This window comes from Acanthopagrus latus, chromosome 18 (assembly GCF_904848185.1).
Source record: "Acanthopagrus latus isolate v.2019 chromosome 18, fAcaLat1.1, whole genome shotgun sequence".
Taxonomy (NCBI): Eukaryota; Metazoa; Chordata; class Actinopteri; order Spariformes; family Sparidae; genus Acanthopagrus; species Acanthopagrus latus.
The window spans coordinates 19,115,395-19,141,553 of NC_051056.1; the positions used below are offsets into that span (position 1 = coordinate 19,115,395).

The 26,159-nt window shown below is 45.3% G+C and overlaps 1 protein-coding gene across 2 annotated transcripts in view; it reads right to left on the bottom strand.

Moving 5' to 3' along the window:
- LOC119007986 (A disintegrin and metalloproteinase with thrombospondin motifs 2-like) overlaps positions 1–24,718 on the bottom strand; it is a 123,080-nt gene extending 98,362 nt beyond the window's left edge. For both annotated transcript variants that reach the window (XM_037077997.1, XM_037077996.1), the window contains exons 1-2: positions 24,545–24,718; positions 22,360–22,769 (exon numbers count right to left, since the gene is read on the bottom strand). In XM_037077997.1, the coding sequence (XP_036933892.1) occupies positions 22,360–22,769; positions 24,545–24,632 (498 nt within the window). In that variant the 5' untranslated portion in view covers positions 24,633–24,718. The remainder of the gene's footprint in view (positions 1–22,359; positions 22,770–24,544) is intronic.
- Positions 24,719–26,159: the final 1,441 nt, after the last annotated feature.

Below are 26,159 nucleotides of genomic sequence, written 5' to 3' on the forward strand. Positions count from 1 at the left end.
CTATCACAGTCCCGAGTGGCCAACTAACTACAAATTTGTTCACAGGTCCACACTCACTCCTTCTACATGCTGCTTCAAAGAATATTTTCACACACACGCGCGCGTACACACCCTCGCTGTCAGGGTAGTGATAAATTGCGGGGAAAATGAAAAAGGGGGAATGGTAATCTGACACCTCCAGTTCTGGGCAACCAGTAATTAAATCCCTTCATTAGGTCAAACATTTGATTTATGAAAAAAACCTCTTTCTTTTTGGGGGCGAGGAAAACGAGAGGAGAAGAAAGGGATGTCGGCGATGGTAGAGAACGGAAACGAGCGAACGCAAGGTTGGGCGCGCGGAAACGAGGGAAAACACAGACGGAATGGCAATAAAGTCATCTACATATTGTCTGTAGTCAGTGACTATGTTCTTCACACCTCCTCCCCACTTTTCCCTCCGTCTCTGGACAGCGTCTGTGTGTTGTTGTAGTAAGTCGAAAACGCTGGCCGCAGCATATTGCTAATGTGTTGATGAAGGCAGCTCAGGCCAAGGGAGTCTCTCTCCTGTGGAAGACAGACAGTGTGCGTGTTCGACAGACGAGTGAACATCGCTGGCCTCCGCCTCAACCCTCTCTGGGAAAGCTTCTAGCTCCAGCCCGTGAGTGCATCTCCTCCACTCTGCTGTGCCGTTCCTTGTACATTAGCCTGGGATAACACGGGGAGGGATTATGCACATTAAAAGGCAGGAGTGTGTGGGATTAGCACAAAGTGGGAAAATGAAAAGAAAAGGCCAGTTCACTTCGTTCTCCACGGCGTTCGTATATCTCATTGTTTTCGCTTTGTTGTCTTGTCATCGTTGAACTCGCACAGCGGAAGACGGACGAGGCGGGAACTCAAATTAGGTATAATTGGAAAACAAGCACTGTTGTGGAACTTGACTAAATTAGCTCAAAAAACTTAAAGGGACACTTTGAAGAGAAGGATCTTTGTTGACTCATTTTTTAATGCTTAAACAGACAAAGTAAACAAACTGTCTTTGTTTTCATGAACGAATAAAGTGAATATACAAACTGACCCAGAAGGACAAAACAATCTAATACTGTTTTACTATGTTTATATTTGGCACACCCTACCATCTTTCTAGCTTACAATAGAGTTCTGAGGACTTTATTTTCCTCTGAGAACAGCTTGTTCATTCAGTTATGAATGATATATATATATATATATATACACACATATCTTTGTATTTTTATCCCATTAATATAAATATAATAGTGAATATTAAAATTCAGAGTTTTAATTTCTTCTCCAAACTACATGGTGCCCCTTTAAGAGCTGATTTAATTCATTCAAAGTTGCATCTGCGGTTACATTACGTCAGCAATGTGCAGGTCCGAATGCTAATTCCGCTATTGATTAGCTTATTATCAAATTCTGATTGCCAAACAAACATAGAAGTAGCGGACCTGCTGAGGAAGAATACCAGTGCTGCGGTGGAGAAACAGCGTGCAATACTGATGATGAAGCACAATTAACGGGCCATAAATCACAGACAGAGAGCGAAGTCCCGGTTCCCCGGCCTCACGGGCCCACGGGGGACACATACGGACACACTAAAGTTTAAGCAGCAGAAGTATTTAAACACTTCTCTTATTAGCCGCCAGCTTCCACAATTAATTAATAGATGTTTATGCAAGAGTGTACCTGAACTTAGATGCTCCTGTTTCATATTTCACAGCTTTCCCTCGATCTCTTCCCCCCCTTCCCCTCTCCTGTGTGTGTGTGTGTGTGTGTGTGTGGCTGCTCGAATGCCAATGCCGTCATCAAAGGATACGTCAAAATGAAGGCTCTGGCAGAGGCTGGATCTCAGACATACACACACACACACACACTTAAACACGCATACACATACACACACACACACACACACACACACACACGTGCTCACACACACACACACGTGCTCACACACACACGCACACACTGCTCCAGCTTTCATATCACGCCCTGGCAACGCCCACCGACTGCAGCATATCTCCACCGGTATCACCAAGGTTACCAGCAGTAGCCACGGATACCGCCTGTGAAAATGTAGATAATGGGTGTGGCCAAAGTGCGGAGGGTCGAACGGCAACATCTCCAGGTCAAAATGCCACAATTAAGGACACCATTAGATGCTCCAGAAAACACATTTTCATGTGTTAAAAAACACCTCTGCAACATCTTTTGCAGACAGCAAAAATTACTCAGGAAAAACTTGAGATTCACAAAACACCTGCTCATGTATCAGAGCTTGTTTAAATCCCTCTACAGCCTATCACAGCTATCTTCCTTTCATATGCTGTGAGGGAAGCATTATTCCATTGGAAGTCTCAGTTCACACCTTCCTTTAACATTTATCAGCATTTCTAATCCAGCCTCGTGTTACGAACAGTCCAGGTGTTGTTTGATCCTTCGCACCTCAGCCCGTCTCATTCTGCGTCTTTGCACACCTTCGGTTCCAATCTGCGTGCCCGATCTAACACACATTTTCAGATGCATCAATTACACCGGGGCGCATGCACTAGTCAGCGAGTTGGTTAGCGGCCGAGAGAGGCTTGAATTCATTGGTTTAAGGACCCGAGATTAAAAATTGGTGTTTCCATGACAAAGGAGGGCCTCCGCCAGCGCCCGTGTATCCACAGCGCTGACACACAAATTGAGAAAAAATATTCCCAGGCATGCTCCAAGCTTCACTCTCTCTGCCTGGAGAGGTGTGTGTGTATGTGTGTGTGTGTGTGAGAGAGAGACAGAGAGAGAGGGAGGCAGATTGCTTTCCTCTTCGGGTATCAAAAACACTTGGAATATTTGGATCCATCAAGCTGAGGGACAGAAAAAAAAGGCAGGAGAAATTGACGGAGGAAAAAAAAAAACATGTTTGAGTTTTTTTTTATTTTTGCACCTGCGTGAACCATCAGTCACACACACAGACACAGTGTTGATCATGTGTTTACACATATGCACCACATACATACATACGCACACACAGCTGCACGCAGTGATGATGAGACTTTTTTTTTTTTCGCACATCACAATATGATATGCATTTCTGCAAGTGAGAACTGTATTCGTATGGAGCTGTCTAAGTGTCTTTGAGGTGTGTGTGTTTGTGTGTGTGTGCGTGTTGCTGGTCGTGGTGTGAGGAAACAAGACTAGTGGAGACTTCAGTGTATTCCTGTTTCCAAGTATTCTACGGTTTCATGGAGGCGTCGTGTACACAACTTTGAGATGATGTGTCAACCCTTCCCCCACTCCGCCACATCCTATATACACCGTGAGGAATTAGAGGTGAAATCAGCCCTGAAGCTATTTCAACCTGCTTATGAACTGCAACTAATGATGTGTGTGTGTGTGTGTGTGTGTGTGTGTGTGAGTGTATATATATATATATATATATATATATATATATATATATATATATATATATAGATAGATAGATTAGATTTAGATATATATAGTTAAAAATCAGGGTAAATTCATTGTTATACATATTATCTTTTCTTTAACACATTGCTAAAATATGATACTCTGCATAAAAAAGACAGACAGACAGACGGAGTAGCACAAAGGTGCAAAACACACCCTGTTCTCCACACACCCACAGAGAATGTCAAGAAAGCAGTGTGACTTACTGAAGAAGGTCAAATATTCTTGGAGTAACTCTAACCACAAAAGTCCTATTGTTACAGAAGTGTGCAGCGATCCCTAGAGGTCCTCGCTCAAAGACCAGGGGTTGTGGAGAAAGATGAAGAAGAACGGTGGAATCAGCTAATTTCTCAGTCTGTACTTGGAGTACGTTCAGTCGATGGTCAAGGACAGAGGGAACAAACATTTCTGCTTTGGTGCTCAGCGTGGTTCCTTTCTGCGACCTCTCAAGCTCCAGAAACTTTTGCACACACTCATTAAGAAAACCGTTCCCTCTCAGGACACTGGAGTCTTTACAAAGCTGCTCCGCTTCCTTTGCCATCAGACACTTTTCCGAGTCTTTTGTGGGAGAAGCCGACAGAACTGAACATCAACCGTGTTTCAATTTCTCACTTCAAATAGGCCAACATCATAAAATGATTGCATTAAATTTGTACTGATGAATTAATGAAGTATAGCATCGTATTCTGTCAGGCAGAGCGTTGACGACGCGCTTGTATCGACTGACTGGCAATCTGCTGTCGGCAGCTGGGACAACACAGCGACGACAAGACAACCAAAGACCAGATTACAGCTGAATAAACCCTGGTTCTGTGGTTCTGGTGCTGATTTTACATGACTTCTGGATCGACGACAGGTTGGAGCTGTGTTTCACCAGGCGCCATTCATACCATGTATAAGCACAGTGCCATCATGTCAGCTAATAGATCCATGTGTGCCATAGTGACATTATCACCACTTCAACATGCTGTGTGATGATGACAGACATGTGAGCCTAAGTTATGAAAAGAAAAAACAGTCTTAACAGAAACTGGGCAGAATTAGATTAACAAAGTTATTCCTCATTACACCATTTAATTTGTTCTAAATTACCCACAAGAAACAATAAACTGATTAACTGATTAGCTTTCAACTATTAAATTAACTATTTTGATAGTCAATTGTATTTCAGTTCTTTTTAAAAGGAACAAAAGCTCAATTTTCTCCGATTTAAGCTCCTTGAATATGAATATTTTGACACTCCAGGCAGTCATGTTGAGGTTTGAGAAACACGGATGATTTTAGCATTTTATGACATTTTATACACAAAACAACTCATCAATTAAAGGATAAAATAATTACACGAATCAACAATGAAAGTAACAGTTAGTTGCAGTTTAGCATTGCTTTTATGAGTAAATCCTTTGAAAATGTGAATGTGATTCACAGTATCACCCTGATAATTATCAGAATTAGAGTGTCGCAGTATTTTGATACTGCGTTCACATATAAACATTTGATCATTCGGCCTTGTGCATCTTTTGTTTATGGGTTCATCTTGTTGCCTTTTCATTAGTAACTGAATTGTTAATAGTAATTGTTATATTATGCATGTTATAGATATATACATACATTATACATATATTACATATATTATGTTTGTGTTTTACAGTTATGGTTACAGACTCTCTTTGAGGGTTATTCAATTGCCAAAAAACGAGATGAAACACAGTTTAATGAAGTTAAAGATAGGTTTGATTCCTTTTTCCCCCACATTTCTACAGATATCGAGTCAATATTGTTGTCATTAATTTGTTCGGGCACAATAATTGAAAATCTGAGAATGTGACAGCCCCGATCGCAATATGCCTAAAAATCTTAAGAATGGCACTAACACATACTGAAACCGCTGAATCAACCTGTTTTTCTTTCACTATATGTAATAAAATTGAAATATTGTCCCATCCCTTGGCACGTCCACCTAAATCAGAATCCAAGTGAAAAACCTTGTTGTATTCTGTCATCGTGTTACATGTGCCAAGTATCACTGACTTAAATGTCTCCTCATTAAGCAGAACGTATGATTTCACCCTGCCACTGAAATATACCGCGCACGCACGAGGGACACGGAGGAAGGGTTAAGGATGTAGCCCGAGGCTATGCGGGTGTGTGAATGCATACGTGAGTCCGTGTTGTCCTGCATACATTTGTGGGTGCCAATTAAAACACTGACACATCTACACAGCGTCCCCGCTCCAACATCTGATCTGCAGGCTTTTTGGTAATACAACAGAAATCTCTAATCGCAGGCCTGCAAACGAGTCCAAAGTCTGTCCTCGCATTGACGCCGTTATTCACTCACTCAGTCACACGCAGAAAAAGACAATTTTTAACAGAATCTCCGGAGAGGAAAGTCACCTCCAGAACAATGCAATTCACCGGGGAATCCCACCACTTTCAAACAAATAAATATTTGCCTGTGCAACCCGTAAACACCCTCAGAAATCTTCTGTTGCAGACACACACATGCACACACACACATGTGCATCATACAGTAGACGCTGTAATTCACACCCCGTCTGAGCTAAACCAGAGATTTCATCTAGAGGGGAAACACCAGGCTCTTCTATTGCCCCCAATTACCGGGGCCCGCAAACGGAGTCAACAGCCACAGTTTTATACAATCACATTGTCTGGGAGGAAATCAGCCCCCTGTTCGCCTCTGCCTCGAGCCGAGCGCTGCCAGCCCGGGGCTCGAGCAAAAGCCACTTAAACTATCATATTCTAGAAATGACTTGAGCTCTTTGTGGGAGAGGATTCTATACAATTTGGTCGAGGCGTCCTCCACATCAGTCTTTTCTCTTGTATTACGTTCGCCGCGATCAAACAGATACCTTAATCCCGAGAACACACGCGGGCTTGCGTCTGGTAGCTCATACGGTCGAAGGAAAGCCCATAGGTTCAATTTGTGTGCAATTTGCTGCGTATGCGTGTGTGTGTGTGGGCTCCATGCAGGCCATTCTGCTCTCTGCGAGCTCACTCGTATTGCCATTATACATCACAGCGCAGCCCCAGCGAGTGGCTGTGTCAAAAAGCCTGCCTTCCTCTCTGCCATATCTCATAGTTACCTCCCCTAACCAAATTACCTCCCCCCCCGCCTCACCCGCCCCCTCCTCCTGTAGACACTGAGAGATGAGTTTCAGAAGCAGCTGCCTCGAAGAGACAGCGGCGATGTCCGGCAGCATTTGAGAGGGAATGAGAGTAAACAAACACGCTCAGCAAACAAAGATCCTGGCTGTCATATTCCCGCGTAAAGTCCAAAGACTTTGGGAAATAGGATGAGGAGGAGCGAGTTTATTCACTCAGAATGAAAAAAAAAAAAAAAACTGACATTTTCATAAACATACTTGTCCAGTTCCCTGCTGCTTATCACTAGATTGTATAACATGTACTGCAAGTTCATCATGACTTTTACATTCAGTGGCACATACACAAAAAAAAATAGTGTTTTTTTAGGGTTGTTCTGATGCGATACAATTGTTGGAAGTGCCTCCGGCACAGCCTGAAAAGATGGATCGGGTAGTACACCAGTCAGTGCAGCGATCTGATACCAAATAATGCATGGCCCTGAAACAACATGATGTTAAAATAGACTTCGTTTTCTGTAAGGCTAATTTAAAATGTGATGATGATATATGATACGTATCTGTTTTGTTAGTCAAGTTAAAGAGATGATAATTTCCTGACAAATCAGAAAGGCAAGTGATTAATTAACAATTATGGCCATCTATGTCAGTGACTGCAGATCAGGTTGTTAGATCATAACAGCGTGAGCCGATTTGGCACAAACTGGTTGAAAAGCTGCGATTAATAAAAATGTGAGTATCTGAGGCCCATTATGTGTCTCACATACTCACATCTGACACTCATTACCATTTTATCTGAGGAGGTGGAATGCCCAAATCACAAGACTGATCAATCAACGTTGAATATTTAATCAACGTTGACAACTGAGCGTGTCACAAAAATGATCAACGCCGGTCCGAGCTCGGTCGTGATCACCATTAGCGTTCTTAATGAAGTGTTTCGTCCCACACTATCGTATTTTTGGCATCTCTACTGAAGAACTTAAGTCTGTCTGGGAGATCTTCCTTCACCGCACAGAGCTGGACGGTAACGTGATAAACTGGACTCGCCGGTCACATTAGCAGATAGAGTAGTCGGCGTAAGGCAACAACAGCTTGTGGCTCAGCTGGGGCTATGACCTCTATGCACTGTAGTGGAAGGGGAGGGAGAGAGACGTGGAGAGGGCAAAAGAGAGATAAAGATGGATGGGCGGTGGAGGAAGGAGACACAGAGCGCTCCGGTCCGAAACATCAGCTTAATCCGAGCACCTTTCTCGGCCTCCCGTGGGGCTCAACACCTCTCGTATAATCGACACGCACGTGTACTAAGGGGTTGATTTAATACTTGTAATAGTCATTAACGCCACAGCTGCAGAGATACATGCAGAGCAACCCATGACTGTATCATATCAAGAAAGTAAAAGGAATCATGAAGAGCCACTGGACGGGCTCCAAACCTCCGAGAACGTGAAAACAAATCTTTTTTTTTGTGTGTGTGTGTGTTAGTTTGTCCTCCAACAAAACAAATCCCTTGACTCATATAACCAGCTGTAATTATTTGGTCACCTTCATCTGCAGGATTTATTGGACTCCTTTGCTTTCCAACCGGACCAGTTTTGGCGGCAAACCCATGGAAGTGACAAAACCTACCGTAACACCACTACAACGAAGACGGTGTGAGTAATACAGAATCTCGCGAAAACATTTGGAGGCAATGACAATTTTAGAGCTGATTGTGTTGAGTCATACTCTGACACTATGAAACACTTACTTTTGATTTCCAAAACCCAGAAATAGAGGACGGTAGGACTGTAGGAGGAGGACTGCGACTGCAACAAAATGATCTGGGACACAATCTTTACAAATGTCCTCCTTGGCAATCCTCACTCAATAGAATTGATCACTGATTACTTAGATCATCCCGTCACCTCTATTTTAGGACACCTGACCTTTGATCCTCAATACATCAGGGGGCAGACTGGGTGAGCTCATTAGATTTTATAACCACATTGAATTTTACATTTGCTCCATGTGTAATTTAGGAAATAAAAACTACCTGGCATTGTACCTTTATGCAAACCGCAGATGTTTTTAATCTTTACTTTTCCAGTTTCTATTGTGACAGCGCTGTGGCGAAGGTCTGCATAGACACCAAGGTGAGGGTGAAGAAACAATCATAGTTTTGGTTAGAATATTTTGCCAGAAAAATGGCTGTGAAACATCCAATGCCTCACAAAAAAGAAAAAATCACTTTCTGATTTAACATCTTATTGAAAATTAGAGACAGGCTCGGTTGATTATGGGGGCTGATAGTCGGGATCTTTCCGATTATCGGTAGGAGCAATTTTGTCTCGTCTTTAAAACTTGTGTGTTGCAGTAAACAAGTACGTAACGCTTAAGTTACATGGTGCAGACCCAAGTGATGGAGACACCATTCACCCTGTTACAAGACACTGCACCATCACAATGATCTTGAAGCTGTTTTTTTTAAGTAAAAAAAATGACACAATGTTGATTTTAAGAAATGCAAACAAGCCAAATCCCCTACATCAGAATGACGATCGGTACACATAGGCCTGTTTCCAGCACTGTGGAGATCAATCTGGCCTCGTCAAAATGCTGGACTGCCTCACATGAAACACACACATTCAGTGTATCGGTGGTTTGAAGAAACGTCCGTTGCTCATGTTTGTATTCAAGGAATCATGCTGCCTTTGGAGTTAAACAGCAGCGTCTAACAATGGATGATGGGCCGTTTTAGGCCCAAAATCTATTATTCAACCTCCAGAAATGGGCCATAAAAAAAAAAAAAAAATCAGCCATCCCTGACACCTTCCACATCTCGGACCCTCAGTATAATTTTATGAACACTGTGAATGGTCCCATTACATCTGACAACTGGCCCTGGGGCTCACTTCAGCACCTCAGGAAAGCCCAAACACAATACAACAACATAAAAAAAACACCACCAGTGGTATTGGGTAGAAAAATACCAGTGTACTTGTCGATAAAAAGGCTATATGCTGTTTAAGACTGCAGGGCCACTGTGACCGATCCTAAACTGAGACATTCCTTGGGATAGTCTGCACATAGTGGCTGTGGAAACAGGCCAGCACGGCTACAAAAATGCAAACTGGGGGGTCATTCATTCTCTCAAAAGACACGTGTCGACTGCAAACACAGGGGAAAACAGAAGAAAGCTTTATATTAGCAGTTTAATTTAAGTGCACATTACCTTCGGCCCTAAAAAGAGTTCATTGCGAGGGGTAGGTTTCCCTGCACGGTCAATCATTACACTGTTTATTTGGATTGTTTATTGATTCATATTTCTGGAAGGGATCCATAATTTAACAGCTGTTATCCCTTATTCATCATGCTGTCATGTATTGTGTCAGCCACGAAAACTTGTGTGTTTCATGCTCAGCTGAATTGAAAAAAAAAAAAAAAACAGCTAAAGATGACACAGGCAAAAGGTACACACACACACACACACACACACACACACACACACACACTCCTCCATATGGGCCTGCACACACCAAGCAAACAGACAGAGAGACAGTCAGGGCACAGAAAAGGTTTTTTTGTTTTTTTTCCCCCCCAAACAGGTGAGAGAAATGAAGAGATGCGATGGGAAAAAGAGATGTAGGTAGATGGCGGCTTCATGCTGTCACACACCAGCGAAAAGGACAGAGAGGAGGGTCTTGTCACATCGCATCAGAGTCAGCTGCAGCCACACCCGCCCTGCCAGCAAACACCCTGCTGCTGCTGGGAGAGGAGAGGAGAGGAGAGGAGAGGAGAGGAGAGGAGAGGAGAGGAGAAGTGGAGCATAAAGAGAAGGAAGAAAAGAACATCCCCTTCTGTTCTACTCCTCCATTAGCCTCTCCTCTCCAGTGTGTCTCATTTCAACTGTATCTCATTCCTCATCTACGCCGGCCTCACATCCAGCAGTCTCTCCCCCCTCCTCCTCCACTCTCACCGCGTTGCCAGTCTCCCACAATGAAGGACCTGGGTGGTGGATCCCAGCCTTGGGGGACACAGAGCTACCAGTAGGAGTGGGTGGAAGTGGGGGAGACGGGTACAGAAGAAGGGAGAGAGAGGATTAGAGAATGAACTGTGGGGACGGAGCACAACCTGACAATGAGTCCCTTCTCTCCCCAGTGTGCATCTGCATCTGAGCGTCAGTGTGTGTGAAAGAGAGAGGCGAAGGATTAGCTTGTGAGAAAAAAAAAAAAAAAATCATTCCCCTTTGTGTTCAGAGTGATGCTGTCAATCATCGCACTGTAAGAGGAGCTGTGTGTATGTGTGTAGATGTGCGTGCATGTGTGTGTGTGTGGAGAGCAGTTTGCAGGATGAACAATTCCCTCTCTTGGCCATAAACATGACCAATAATAGACTTAGTCTGACAGCAGAACCATTATATTATTTGTCTTTCGCTCATTCATAGCTATATATATTATATCTTAGCACTCAGTGCGCCACACAAATGTCACTCCTAACACAGGAGGCCTCACACAAAGGCACAATCATGGACGGCATCCAGAAGGAGGCAGCTTATTACTAACATGCTTGCTCATTGATCCCTGCTCGGATTTTCTCTCCTCTTTCTACGGAGGCCAGAGGTCACGGCTGGCTATCAAGCAGCGGCCTGGAGATAGTAAGAACTTCTGCTCAAGGACAATTCAGCAGAGAAGGGCGATGCGAGGGTTTGAATTCGATACTTGCAGGGACAAACCGTGCGTTAACTTACGTCACTTGATGACCAAATCACCAGCGCAAAAGAAGCTAAGCTGTTCGTAGCAGTCACGTGTTGAAAATGTGTTGCGGACTACGAAACTTCACTTTCAACCGCCTCTCTCACGTTCACACTTTAAAGCGCAGTGGTGACTTAATTCAAACTGTGATGAATATCGATATTGACTGATACTGACTTCAGTTATTGCGATAAAATGTCACATTGCCCGGCCCTACTTGCTAACTGTTATCACCCTGCTGCTGCTGCTGCTGCGAGTGTTGATTAGGAAACATCCAGCACACCTTGGAAGACCAGCTATACAGTAACTCAACCGCACACAGAGCTGTACATGGGCAAGGTCATCTCAAAGTCTCCATTACATCTTTGGCAAACGGATTATATAATTGCAAGGCAGTATCCAAAAGCTTTTCTTGTACACACTGGCAGACGATCAGTCACCGTGATCAAAGTGCTAGATGTGTTTCTTTGTTTCTGCTGCTTCACTCCAGCCCCCACAGAGTCAGTTATTAGAATACAATATATTATTATATAATATATTACATATGCTGGTACACTAACAATTCCCGAGGTCCTCGTGCACCGGCAAAATAAAACCCCCCAAACAGAATACACAGGGAGAGAAAGAGTGATTATTTCTCTATTGCAGAAAACACAAACAGGCAGCCTTAGTAAGATGAGGAGGGTGTGAGTTTTCTGTCGTGAGGTGCGATTCTTGCCGCTTAGCTGCCTGCTGCAACAAGCGCCAAGACAAATGATTTTCAGCCGTAGACACTGTATGCAGACGGACAGACAGGCTCTGTTCCATTAAGGAACACGCAAACAGAAAAATACGAACGAGACAGCTGAACGATTCAACCCAGAGGAAAACAAATGCAACTAATTAGATCAGGCGAGGACAAAATGCACGTTTCTTTGTTTCTTTGTTTCTTTTTTTTTTTTTTTTGAGAGGGGTTCAAGTCTCAGGCAACTGGCAAACATAAAATATCCATGATCAGTTGGAGGGAGTGTGCTAGCTTTCTGGGAGCAGGCGGATGACCTTCGCTGAGGGGAAGAGACGATAAAAAAAGAGAAGGAAAAAAAAAAAAGAAAGCTAAATTCTTCATGCTGATCAAGAAGAAGCCTCCGCCCAAAACAGAGCGGGCGAGCAGGTGGTGACGGCGGCGATGCTGCTGCTGCTGCTGTTCCTGTTCAGGTTCGGGCGCATTAAGATTCCGCCGCGCTCTTCCTCACTCCGCCTTTTGTGTTACTGCCGTTTTCCCTCCACCGCGCTCCCTCCTTCGTCTCTCTTCCTCTCTCTCTCTCTCTCATGTTGTGTTTTGTTTGTGAGGATTACTTGGGGAAAACTTTCAGAGTACAAAGCCACCTGTGCGACTGCTGGGAGGTAAAACCGGCGCAGCCCGCGGGAGACGCGGGGCCGGGTCGGCCGGGCCAGGCAGGCAGAAAAGGGATTGTTAGAGACGCTGGAGCATGGGGAAGATGTCTCGTCCTGCTTCCAAGATCCCCCCGCAGAGGCTGCTGGGGCCTGTTAGCCGGAGAACTGCTGATGTGGCGAGCATCGATCAGTTTCCTGCGCGGCCCTGCAGCCTGCAGGACCGGCTGGCTGACTGATTGACTGACTGACAGGCGCACTGGTGCTGGCAGGCAGGCAGGCAAGAAGATAAATATCCAACAAGGCCTGGTCTGTTTTTTTTTATTTCCATTTTCATTTTATTTTGTCTCCATTCATTTTTATTTCATTAAAAGTAATTTTGTTACCGGTTTTGTGCACCACTACCCTCTGGACCCCTCTGGACTTCAGAGAATTAGTTTTGGTGACTGAAACACACCAGTTGCTCTCCTCACGCACGAGACGCGATGGACCAGAAGTTTCGATGCATCATCATCGTGTTAAGGGCTGAATCTAACAGTTATTTTCACCGATTCTTTGTTTGGTCAGCAAAATATCAGAAGAGAAAAATGTCATAAAATGTCTTGTTTTGTCCAAAACCCGAAGACAATCACTGTCATATGGGAGTAAAGACACCAGAAAAGATTCACATTTAAAGAGCGAGACTTAAATTGTTCTTTAAAATCAACTCAAACAAAACAAAAATATTTGGTAATTAATAGTTGACAACTAACTGATTAATCAGCTGATTGACTAATCGGGCCAGTTGCAGCTAGAATGGCACTCGGAGGAGTTCATTAGAGCTCGAGTGAAACTGGATTTTCTAGTCCGACGCGATACCAGTTTTGGAATAAACAATCAATCGATATAACGTCCAATACACAGAATATATACATAAAAACAAATTTCTGCAATGATCCCGAAAAAAGTGGTTATCAAAAACTTTGGGGAGAGATATGAAGGAAATGGAGACGAGATATTTTACACTTTGGAGCACTGAAACAGTAAACTTCACTGGGAATTTAATAATTACAACCTGCCCCAAGCCAATATTGGCAGATAGTATCGCTGGACTGTACCGTCCGTATTTCCGCCAAGGCCCAGCAGTCCCCTTTAATTCAATGAAGTCTAACCCAATATCAAGTAAATCACATTAAATGTGCTAGATCCAGATTTTTATTTAGATCCGCATGAAATTGGGCTCGGCCATCAATACGTGCCACCTTAACACACCTGATTTTGTTCATTAAGATCGCTAACGTGGTCGATTCTGGGACCCATCATCCATCCAAGTCTCGTGGAAATCTAACCAATCAGCACAGGTGAAAACAGGTACATTTTGTTGCGACCACGACACAAACTACCCTGTGTCGTCTGTGTTTGTGCCTCCCTGCCCAGCACCTCTCTCACAAGGCAGTTCCCATGCTTGTACTCACCTGTACACGGGGGAAGGAGGCAGAGTCGTTTTCATCTGTATGAGGTCGTGACAGGCTCAGCTGCTTAAAAGCGGAGAAGGTAACTAATAAATCATCTCTGTGCGCCCTCTGGAACATCACAATGACATCACAGAATCCGAACAAACCCACATTCAGTCATTACATCATGCGTGCGGTGTGACAGTCCGCCCAAGCGGCTCGATCACTCCAGACTGCCGGAGCTGATTCGAGTATCAAAACGGGCTGCTGTAATCGTGACATCACGTGGGTGTTTCCCTGCAATCATCGGGGTTCCACTGCTCTATTTTCTCAGATGAATCCTGTTATTTCAGCCACTCAAACAAACCCATGTGCTCTGAGCAAGCACTCCGTGAATGACAGAGAAGCGAGAGGAAAGAGAGTCAAGGGGGCTGGTTAAGTGCACTGAGTGAGCGGCAGTAATCACAGCTCTGGTAAAAGCACTCCTTTTGCTCTGTATAGTGTTCCTCAAAATGGGTCTGCGCTCTGTCTGCCTCTCTCCCTCTTTTTTTCTCTCTCTGCCTGATAATAGCTCTAGATTGAGTAATTGTGTGTTTGAGTGGAGCTACACTGCAGGGTGGAACCTGCAATCAGATACCGAGAACACGTTTCTTTTTCTCTCCCCCCCCCACCCCTTCACTGTCTGTCTCTCCATTCATACCATGCCTCAGCAGTCTGGCCTCTCCCTCCCTCCAGCCGGGAGCTTCCTGCAGGCGCTTCCTCAAACCGTCACCCCAACACGCGGCCTACTCCACGCAGCCGGGGGAAGGCCGGGGTCAATAACAGCTGTGCGCTGGGCTGTAATTGATGTCATCATTTCAATTTGAGCTGATTACAGTTGAGAGCTGCTTATCGTGTGACCCTGGGTGGAATAACACACTGTAGGGCCCAGCGAGCTGCCACGCCTGACCAGGCTTAACTGCCAGGCTGGCTGGCTGGATGGACGGATGGATGGATGGATGAGCTGGCTCAGCCCAGGGCTGCCTTCTCTATTGACTCCTAATGCGGAGGTAATGACTGAGCGTATTCCAGGGGCATGGCTGGCGTAAGTGTCCATGTCGCTGGCATTTACTGTAGTTCTGGGGCTATTATTGTGATTGGCCTGCCCCTCTGTCAACATGCTCACATGATTAAGCCCAGCGCTGGCACAGATTTGGGAGTAAAGTGAGTGCACGCATACTTGTGTGTTTTTTTTCTAGTGGTTTTATGTAATGTCAAGTAACTTTATAACCTTTCCAACTGGCATGCATGGCACTGGGTTTATGTAGGGCTGTGTTGTCAGTTGATCTGTTGATTATTTTCTCAATCAATCGATTAGGCTGTTTGGTCTATCAAATGTCAGTAAATAGTTTTATAAAAAAGGATGTTAAAAGGAGCTGAAATAAGAGAAGTTTGACTTTTTCTTTCTTTTCCTTCTTTCTTTCTTTTTTCTTTATGAGTGAGTACAAAAGGGTACTTGTGGGCCTTGGCGGAGGCGGAGGTATATGCTCTACTGATTATAGTTGATTTACTGATTAACAGTGCAGCTCTACATTTTAGAGCCTTTTCTGGCCGACGCTGGTTATGATCATCGTGCGTTTCCTATGTTCCAGTGAGCCGAACATCATTACTTTAAATCAGCGCTGTAACCCCGAGGATGATTCTTTTTTGCCACCTTCCAGCACCCGCCCCCGGAAAATAAATAAATAAATAAATAAAGAACCTGTCAATGCTTTGGCATTTTCCTTGCTGTTGATGTTCGAGTCTTTTCAATGAAAGCACCGAAATAACACCGCCGCCTTCCAGCATTCCTGCTGTGTGCTAATAACACACATGAGCAGACTGAAGCGCACAGCCATACATAAATACAGCACATGAGAATATACAAAGGGCAACACCTGCAACGGATCAGGGCTAATTATCCGCCAACGACTGACGATGCCCGTGTTGTACAAACAGTAGAGAGAAAGATCTGGATGTAGCTTCCTGGCTTTAAACGTTTTTTTTTTTTTTTCCTCCCTCGCATAGACAGGGGGGCAATACCCTCAACCCTCAACACCACTTGTCTGATCAACGCTTGGGAGCCGAGCTGCTGCTAAAAACAGACAAAGACTGCTCGCTAAAGGAACACTGTCTCTTGCTGTCTCTTTCTTTTTCTTTTTTTTCTTTTTTTGCCAGAGCTCTGAATCTGTGGGTGTTGGGGAGCAAAAAGCTGTCTGCCACATTCTTTTCTTTCCCTTTTCTCTGTCATTTTCCTGACTCTTTTAATACCATCATTAGGAGAGCTCTCCTGCTCGCTGCTACCGCTGCTGGCCAAGAAACACGAGACAGAGGGAGCGAGAGAGAGAGCAGGAGAAGAGAGCGAAGCGATAGAGGCGAGGGGTGGAGACAATAAGGGAAATGTGTGCACAGGGTTTTTTTTTTTTTTTTTAAGTCATGCAGCGAGGTAGAGATGGTTGGGGGGGGGGGGGGACTTTGCTTTCTTTCACCGTGTGTCTGAGCGTCCGACCGTACTGCGGGGTGTGTTCACGTGTGTCTGGGCGCATGATGCCCACTTTAGCGAAAGGTGCGGCGTGTATTTAATGCTTGTATGTGCGAAAGGTGCGCACAGAGCTGAGTTTTAGGAGCAGGACGACAGACACAACACAACCTCTGTGACGCATTTCTTCACACTTCTGACCTGCCCGCACACGTCTGGATAACAGATACACCTGCGTGACCCCTCTGTTCCCACGGTGACCTGAAGCTGCCCTGCCATTTGTCAGACGTCACTGATTATCGAAGGTGCCGCAGGCCCGTCTGGTGACACGCTGGAGAAGGATATCTGCATGCGCAGCGCTACAACGCAGTGTCACAACATAGTGATTCTGCCATACTTGAGACAGCGCAAGGCAATTCTCTACGATACGCGGTGATGTCTGTGTCTTGTGTACTTATTTACTGCACTGTGGCGTCAGTTTCGCAACAGAAAGTCTTAGCTTTGTGCCACTGACTGCAACTCGTCCATGTCCGCCAATCATTCCGATGTAAAATAGAAATAAACTGACAAAAGGCCAAGCCGCTAGAAAGCGGAGCAGTACTGGAGTTAAAACGTTTAGAGGACGGACACCATGCCTGGCTAAAATCATTAATATCTGTGTAAAAGGAGTGTAGTGATTCATCGATCCAGATCAATATCAATGGTCCAATGTCAATACAAAGTGCAAACATCAAGCTATTATTGATCCATATTTTACACATTTGTTGGAAGTTTATGTTGTAAAGCCATGTGTTATGTGTGATAGTGGAGCCAATCTAGAGTTTACTACACTTAACTGGTAACAGTTATTTACAGCTATTTACAGCTATTTATATGTTGTCATTTTCTTTATGGAAAAAAGCGGTGGTGGCTTCCTCTGTCAATGATTGTGGTAAATGAACACATGATATCATCTCATATTGATCGCAGGCTCCAGAACTGAATGTCCAAAGAACTGAAAAGAACCGTATTGTTTTGTGATTTACACTCCCTACCCTGTAACGCCACACTTTTCACTCCCATTTTCAACTTGCGAGTTTCTTCTTCTTCTTAACTGCAAGCTATTTAACGTCCGTTCACTTTAACCTCACTCGTTCGATAGGCGCCACCACGAGGAGTCATGACTCAGCGACTCTGGTGAGGGATTCTGGAGGCTGTTCAGAACACCTGCTTGTTTCAATGAAAAGATCGATATTTGTCCCAAGTGTATCAACAACAGAGCACAAGAGTGAGAAATGCAATAAATTCCTGTATCAATATTTTTTCCCACCCCTAACCTGTACATGTTTCAAAATTAAGTACATCCTGGCAGATACATACAATTTTGCTGGGTCACATTGGCGCATGCTGAGCATTTACAGTTTAAAATTGGTCACATATGATGAAAATGAACAAAGTGAAAATGAATGCATCTCACTCAGTCCCCAACTTAGCAACTAATTCAGTACGTCACAATGGCAGAATTATTTATCGTGGACAATTAAGTGACAATCCTTTTGCAGCCCTTCACCTCCCATCGCTACGTCTCGCTGCTTCCTTTCTCGAACAAGGAAAAAGCCGGAGCTCTGCTGACGCTCAACATTCCACATAAGATCCCAAAAAGACGCACACACATGAATGCACCTGACCTCACACCCACATGTGCACAAAATCAGGCCAACACAGCTCGCAGCCTCCACATCTCTGAGCAAACACTGGAGGTGAGGCTGGAGGAAAGACCACAAGTGGGGCCCAGAGGTTCGGACGCGCGCACACACACACACACACACACACACATATAAAATCACATATGGAAGAACTTTAAGACGTGAATAGAGATCCTGGTGTTTCCTGTGATCAGAATGCATTACCGGGCACCGTTAGCATCACGACTGTGTGTCTGAGAAGACGACTTTACTGAAATATAACTATCTTCTCCAAATTTCAACACTACCGTAATTGTCATATATTCTAAAGCAAATAAAATTTGTTCTTCCTATTACCTCTACATCTTGCCTCCACAGAGCTCTATGTGAATATGCAAGATAACCGGAAGTCTGTTTAATTTCAAGGGGAACCTCCATCGTCTTTAATGTGTTTGCAAAACTCCTTCCGATATTCTGGAATATACCTCAAGTATGTTGAAATAAGTTAAACTTTACGCAGGTTTTGGAAAGAATATACTAGGTAACACTGGTAGCAGGCAAGCTGTGTAACACAAAACGTGCATGCATAACAAAACTGGCTAAAACACCTGGCTAATTTGTCGCCCATTATATTAGTGGCCCTCCTCTCTGTCTTGATAATCCATGCCATATAAAAACATTAACATCAAAAGCATTTCTATCCATCCATAAAAAATTGACTTCTTTGCATTTGTAGGAGGGTACGTACGTGATACAGACACCGAACAAACAAGGCATGAACGCTAGAAATGGCAGCTTATAGTTCAACTTTACAACAGAATTGTAAAAATAGAAATATAAGTAGTTACAAATGAAGTAAAACATGCCATACATCAATAATTTGTCTTTCCTGTGTTCAAAGTCAGTTTCACAGCAGATATGTTAAGTTATGGCAGGAACATCACAGGTGAGCAAAACCAGTAAACCAGACATCAAAATGGAATGCGGTCCGCATTAATTTTTGCTCTTTTACCCTTTTCGTGGCCCTCCTCTCTGTCCTGTCACTCTATTTGGGGACAATTTCAAAGCAATGAGGCATTCAACCCAAGTTCATACACGCAGACACGTAAACACACTGTACACACCAGCACTCATACATCAAGCGGAGAAACCTCCTAAGCTTTTGTTTGATTCACGCAGTCCCCCATTCTGATCTCTGCGCACACAAACACACACACACAAACACACACACACACAAACACACACACAAACACACATAGAAACACATAAACACTAAAACACAGAAACACAGTCACTGCTGCAGTTTAATTTCATTTTTGCACTGCACGATCGAGGACTAAAAAACACAAGCGCGCGCACACACACACACACTGTCCAGTTCTCATACTGTACAGTGTGCTGCCTCCTGTGAACCATCCATAGAACTAACCAGCTGATCACAGCTTCTGTTCACAGAAATCCAATTCCCTCCAAAGGTCATTCGTCCATTCAGAGATTTCCTTTTTTCCCTGTTCTCTCTCACCCTCTCTTATTCTTTTTCTGGTCTTTTTGCCACTTCTCAGAATCCATACCCTTTTGCCCTCTTCCCACCCCTGCCTCTTTATTATTATTTTCTTTTTGAGGATTTCGGTTTGAACCCTATCTGCCCCTGTCTTGGCTCCCTTCCTCCCTTCCCATCACGCACCCTGGACCACAGCCAACGAGAGGTTCTTGGCTGTGAATGGCAACAAAGGGCAGAAAAGGCTCTTACCAGGTGTCTGGGTCGCTGAGGAAGTGGGCACAGCAGGGCAGAGCTGTGCTACGTGGCTACGCTGGGTTTAAAAAGGCAGATGCACGCAGGGCCTGACAGAGCTTGGCTGTGTTTCCTGGCATGCTCGAGGAGGTTGTAAGAACTGATTAGTAATGACATGAGTTGTTCAGGGGCGGGGAGAGACAAATTAGATATAAGTGGACAGCTTTCACGATTTGGCGGGACTATCACAGCTCCGTTATCATTAATATTTTTTTTCTTTGTGACAAATGGTTTCACTCCAACGTGAGCATATTTTGAGCCGCGGACTGGCGAAGTAATTCAGGACAGTATTGGGTTGCTGTGATCGTTCCTTCTGTCCGAACTGACCCTGAAGACATCCCATTCAATTGCTGCTTCAGGCCCTCAGCAGCTTGAGTTCAACAGATAAAGTGAAGCATTTAGCAGGAGGATCCCTGTCTGTTTCTCCAAGTCAACGTCTTCTCACTGAGCTGCAGTTGAGAGACAATATCCTCAATTACTGAAATTTGTACCAAAAAGACCATAACACTGGAAGAAACCTGCTTCATTCGCTTGTGCGGTTTTCTTGCACACATGTTTGCATTCGGTGTTTTTCATGAAGCCTGAATGCATTTCATCCATCATAAAACATTTGCAAAGCTGATTATCAAATTGCAGATCTGCTAGCCAGCATCATATTGTTCCTCGCCTCCACTGGCGCATTGCTACGTCACCACCACTGACTACTGATCAGTGGAATGGCACCCGCTTGTAAAAGACATTTCTCTGTAGCGCTACTAGTGGCCAAAAAAATGTAAGAGGGTTTCTTTAAGACTGCAGACAAGGAAGAATGCGGACTCACACATGCTGCACGCTGCTTTATTTTCCTCAGCGACTAGTTTGCAAGCTGCTCTGTTGTTGTTAGGGGTGCCACGGGTCAGGCGTGTGTGAGCTGACCAATGAGAGCAGACTGGGTATTGGGTATTTCTTTAAAGAGACAGGAGTGTTTCTGACAGAGGGGGAACGCAGAGCTGCAGCACCGGACAGGGCGGGCACTAAAGCATGTAAACCCAAAATATGAACCTGAAAATGATCCTAACACGTCTCTTTTAAATAGGATTCACAGGACAGGAGGAATGATTGTAGCGGGCAGAGGTTGAAAAAGTGAAGCACGCCACTCGGCAAAAAGCGGCCGGTGCAAGTCGGTGATCTGGCGATCTGTTGACTGTAACCAGCTCCGCGGTAACCTTTCAGAGAATTTGCCAACAGGCCCTGGAGTGACAGGCTGGAGCAGGCAGAAGTGAGTTGTTGCTGGCTGGTGTCAGGCTAAGTGGGCATGTCAGGCCTGTGCTGCCCTGGCTCCCTGCCTGCTCTCTCAGCTGCTCGCTCAGTCCCCTGTGTCCTCAACCCTAAACGGATCCAGTCGCTGCTACTCAGCTCCGGTGGTAGGCTGATCGGCCTGACTAATGAACACTTTTCCTAATGAGGGGAACTCCCTCCCAACCGATCTCATCGCTCCCTGCGCGCATCCTTTCGCCCATTTTTTTATTCATTTTTTCACTCCTGTTTACTTTCCCACCCTCTCCATCGCTTGCACTCGTCCCTGTTCCACCTCTTCCTCGGGCTCTGGCCTCCATCTTTCTGCATCCTCTCATCTCAGCGGTTCCTGTGCACATTCTTCACACTGTCTACATCTCACTTCTCTCGCTCGCCCGACAGCCATTCACCAACTGTTTGCCATCTCCTTCGCTTTTTCTCCCTCGATTCATCGTCAGCTCTATTAAAAGCATCTACAATTCAGCCTCTTTGAGCAACTGTTGTGCAACCAAAATATTTCACGGTGGCAGTTTCAATTCAAACGCTGTCATGGTGTCAGCTTTCTGTCCACTGCTCCTGTATCAATGTGTGGTGGAGGATGTTTTTTTTTTGTTTTTTTTGTTTTTTTCCCCTGAGATGCAGCGAGACATACTCAGGTTATCTGTGAAAACATCAGTGTACTCCTTTAATAATCCCCCCCTGCTTTTTTTTTAACATGAGTAAACTAAAAGGAGCAGAGGACAGAGGGATGAAAACATGACTCAGGTATTTCTCGTGGCCAGTTTAGAGGACATCAGGGAGAGCAGTGGTGTAAATCACAAGTTTGACCCCGTGACAACCTCAGGGGCAACCAGAAGCCCTCGCCAAGGACAGCGACGGGGTCAAAGGGGGCACAAATCTCTCACTTTTGGTGTTCGCTTCCTTTTCTACCTGTCTTTTTAAAAACAATTCCCCTAGAAAAAACATCATCTCGTTCATATCAACGCGTCCACGGTAGCACAGGTAAACACAGGTCGTCCACTCACCAGGCCGTCACAGTTGCTGATGGCCACAGTGGCTCCTGGCGTGTCTGTTATGTCACCCACATAGAGGCACTCGCTGTGCAGTGGCTCAGAGTGCCGGGTGCTGTCGCTGTCATCACGCCACTCCATCTTGGCTCCGGGGGCCACCAGCCTGGCGTTGTGGCGCAGGCGCAGGTGGAACTCCCGGCCGAAGATGGTGACGTTGTAGTAGAGCCTCTCCCGACGGGCCACGGGCTCACCCCTCAGTTCTTCCCACTCATCATTGCCTACTCCTACCTCCCTCTTCCGGCGCCTACGGGGCTGCCCTCCTGCCATGCGGCCAGCTGAGACGGCGTGTGACAGGAAGCGGCCCTCTGCGTCCACACTGATTGGCCTCACCAGTCCATACTCCCCCAGGACATGCTGCAGGGAGTCTGGGGAACAGGACAGGTCAGGAGAGGATGAGGCAGAGGCAGATGAAAGAGGTGAGTAAGGACGTTATTTGGTGAGTAAGATGTGAGAATGTGGAAAAATAAAGACATGGTGGGGGGGCATTAGAGGTTGAAGTGGAGGAGGAGACGTCATGGGAGAAGCATGAGGGGATGAACAGTGGAGAAAATGGGGAGTGATGGGAAGAGGATGGAAAAAACGAAGGAATTAGAAAAATGTCAAGCAATGTCAATAAGTGTTTTTCCTTATTCTGCTTTTACAAGAAACACAGTTATAAATGAAAGATATAAAAGCAGTAACCTTTCACACACACACACACACACACACACACACAGCCCCACCCATGAACCCAGAGGCGACCCCTGCGCTTGGCAATGCGCGTTTTGGAAACGGCCGCCTCAGCAGTGCGCGCTGCGCTCCTGACACCTTCTGTGCCCTTCCACCGCCAACAGGAAAGCCAGTACAAGATCAAGGTGCTAATTGCGGCTTTCTCACGCTGTTTTCTCACCGTCAGGCTGCTCGATCCGAGAAAAATTATCTCTGTAACCTCGACTGAGAAAAATTAAAAATAAAAACGGAGGGGGGGAAAAACCCAAAACGATCCGACAACAGAAATTGTCATTCTTATGAGGCGCTTCTGACGAACATGGTGCACGTTTTTTTTTTTTTTTTTTTTTTTTTAAGGCACTTTGCAACCGTTCATCCAATCATCGTAGTTAATCACGTAATTAAATCTTAAATGAGCGCTAATTGGTGCACTTTGCGTAGAAATATGCTTGTTATTATTATTATTTTTTTCCTTAATTGACACCTTCGCGTGTGCATGTGTGACATTGTGGGGACATTTCTCCTGTTCCCGTGTGAAGGTGGCAGCACAGGTGCGTTTTGGAGGCGACCTGAGAGATGCTCCCCAGCGCCCACATACACACACACACACACACACACACACACACACACACACACACACACACACACACACACAGCCGAGGCCACTGTAAGGTGTCAGTGCCATCACAGAAGCAGAGGCAGGTACGCTGTCACCTTGTACCTCAGGTGCACTTAACACTTGGTTATTCGTCTGTCAATTTTTTTTTTTAATCTCTGGGTGTTTTTTTTTTCTTTTTTTAAGTTTGCACGCTGATAAAACCCAACACACACACACACACACATACACACACTCGCTCGCGCGCGCGCTGTTAATATTCCTTGAGCGCCCGTGTTAGAGGAATGATTTGATAATAGTGTGATCAATAGCTGACATCCGACTCCAGCGTCCTGTGACAGATCGATAGATGCGACAGCGGCCGCATCAGATAATGTTAGGCTACTTCCCTGCGAAAATCCGACAGTGAGCCGGTGCGACTGATGCCCTCCCCCTGATAACACCGTCCCCGTCCCCCCCACCACCACCAACACCACCCTGAGGTGCGAGGAGGGAGCAACATCACAACACTGCTTGCGCCGCTCGGGGACCCCCGGAGAGAGAGAGACCCCTGCGAACACCACGGCAGGACGCGCAGAAGTTGCAAACACGTCCCACAGTGTTGTTTGCAAAAAAAAAAAAAAAAAAAAAAAAAAAAAAAGCGTGCCACCGAATTAAAATAAAGAACACATGCAAAGAGAAGAGAAGAGAAGGGAAGGGGGAGGTTGAGGGGGCGCCTTCCTTCCCTCCCCGTGCAGCCCCCTCTCTCTCTCAGCAAAGACACGTAGAAACAACATAAACACTGACCACGTTTAACTGTGCTGCTGCCGTACGTACCAACGCTACTGGCGATGTAAAGGCCGCTGGTGTGCAGCAGAAAGGCCGGCAGAATAATTAGGACAGTAAATCCAGGCGAGAGACCCATGGCAGCTCCGAACTGCGCAGGTGAGAGAGTGGGACTCCGGGCTCCAGTGTGGTGAAGTTCCCCGCCTGGCGCGACCAGCCACGCCACGACAGCAACAGCACAGCAGCCCGCAACTAGACTGCCAAGTGCACCGGGAGAGACGGAGCTCTCCTCCCCTCTCTCTCTCTCTCTCTCTCTCTCTCTCTCTCTCTCTCTCTCTCCCTCTCTCTCTCTCTCTCTCCTCCTCCTTCTCTCCGCCGAGGTCTCTCTCTCTCTCTCTCTCTCTCTCTCTCACCCACTCACACACTCTCACTCAACTCTCCTCCTCTCTTTCCTTCTCTACGTCTCTCTTTCTCTCTTTCTCCCAACTCTTCTCCCCCCTCTTTCTCTCTCTCTCCCCCCTACTCTTTGACTTAGTGCTCTGACAACTCCCCGACTCGACACACACACACACACACACACACTTGCATAGACACACGCACGCACGCACACACTGACAAACAAACACGAACGCACACGCCGGGCACCGGGCGCCCACACACACACACACACACTCCCCGTGTGTCTCCGCCGTGTGAGATGAGAAGATATCTGAGCAGAGCGGCTGCAGACTGACTGACTGACTGACTGACAGCTCGAGCATCCGCCAGACATGTAGAGGAATTAATGCGCGAGCTGCTTCTTCTTCATCATCATCATCATCATCATCATCATCATCATCATCATCACACCTCCTTCAGTGAAGTGATTTTTATTTATCTATTTATTTTAAAATATATTTTGGTGTTTGTGCTGGTATCAAAAACTCCCGTTCAACTCTCCCCTCCGCAGGTCCCTCATGTGCTGCGAGCCTTGCATAAACTTTGAATATCCCGTCAAGTGTTCCTGGCTCTGGATGAGCAGCAGCGCCCCGTGCGGCAGGCCGGGGGAAGCGCACTCCGTTTTTTTTTATTTTTTTTTTTTTTTTTTATTTTTACAAGGCCCCAAGGGTCCAATTTACACACAGGAGGGGAACAAAAAGAATTCTTAGTAGCCCTAACATCATTTACCCCTCTTGACCACTCATCTCATATTGCTGTAAACAGCGACGAGCAGCACAAGGAGCGCACACAGCCGATATAAAGACAAGCCGTTCTCGTTTTTAGATATGGTTTCTTTTTTTTTTTTTCCCCTTACCTTTTCTTGTTCTTTTCTAAAAGCAAAAAAAAACAAAAAAAAAAAACATAGACTTATTGAGGAAAGCAAATTATTGATGTGATATCAAAAAATGAAATATATGAATATAAAAGATGGAGTCCCAGTTAGCAGTGTGTCAACTTCAAAAGAGATCTCAGATTATATTTACCTTCTGTAGTTTCTGTTGATTTTGACTTTTATGTGCGTATTTATTTTTTTTATTTTTTGCCCTTTTTTAATACGGCTTCATTGACAGTACAGCTGAAGAGATGACAGGAAATAGGACAAGAGAGAGGGGGAGTGACAGGCAGCAAAGGGCCCCAGGCCGGGACTCGAGCCCAGGGCTACTGCAGCGAGGACAAAGCCTCTGCA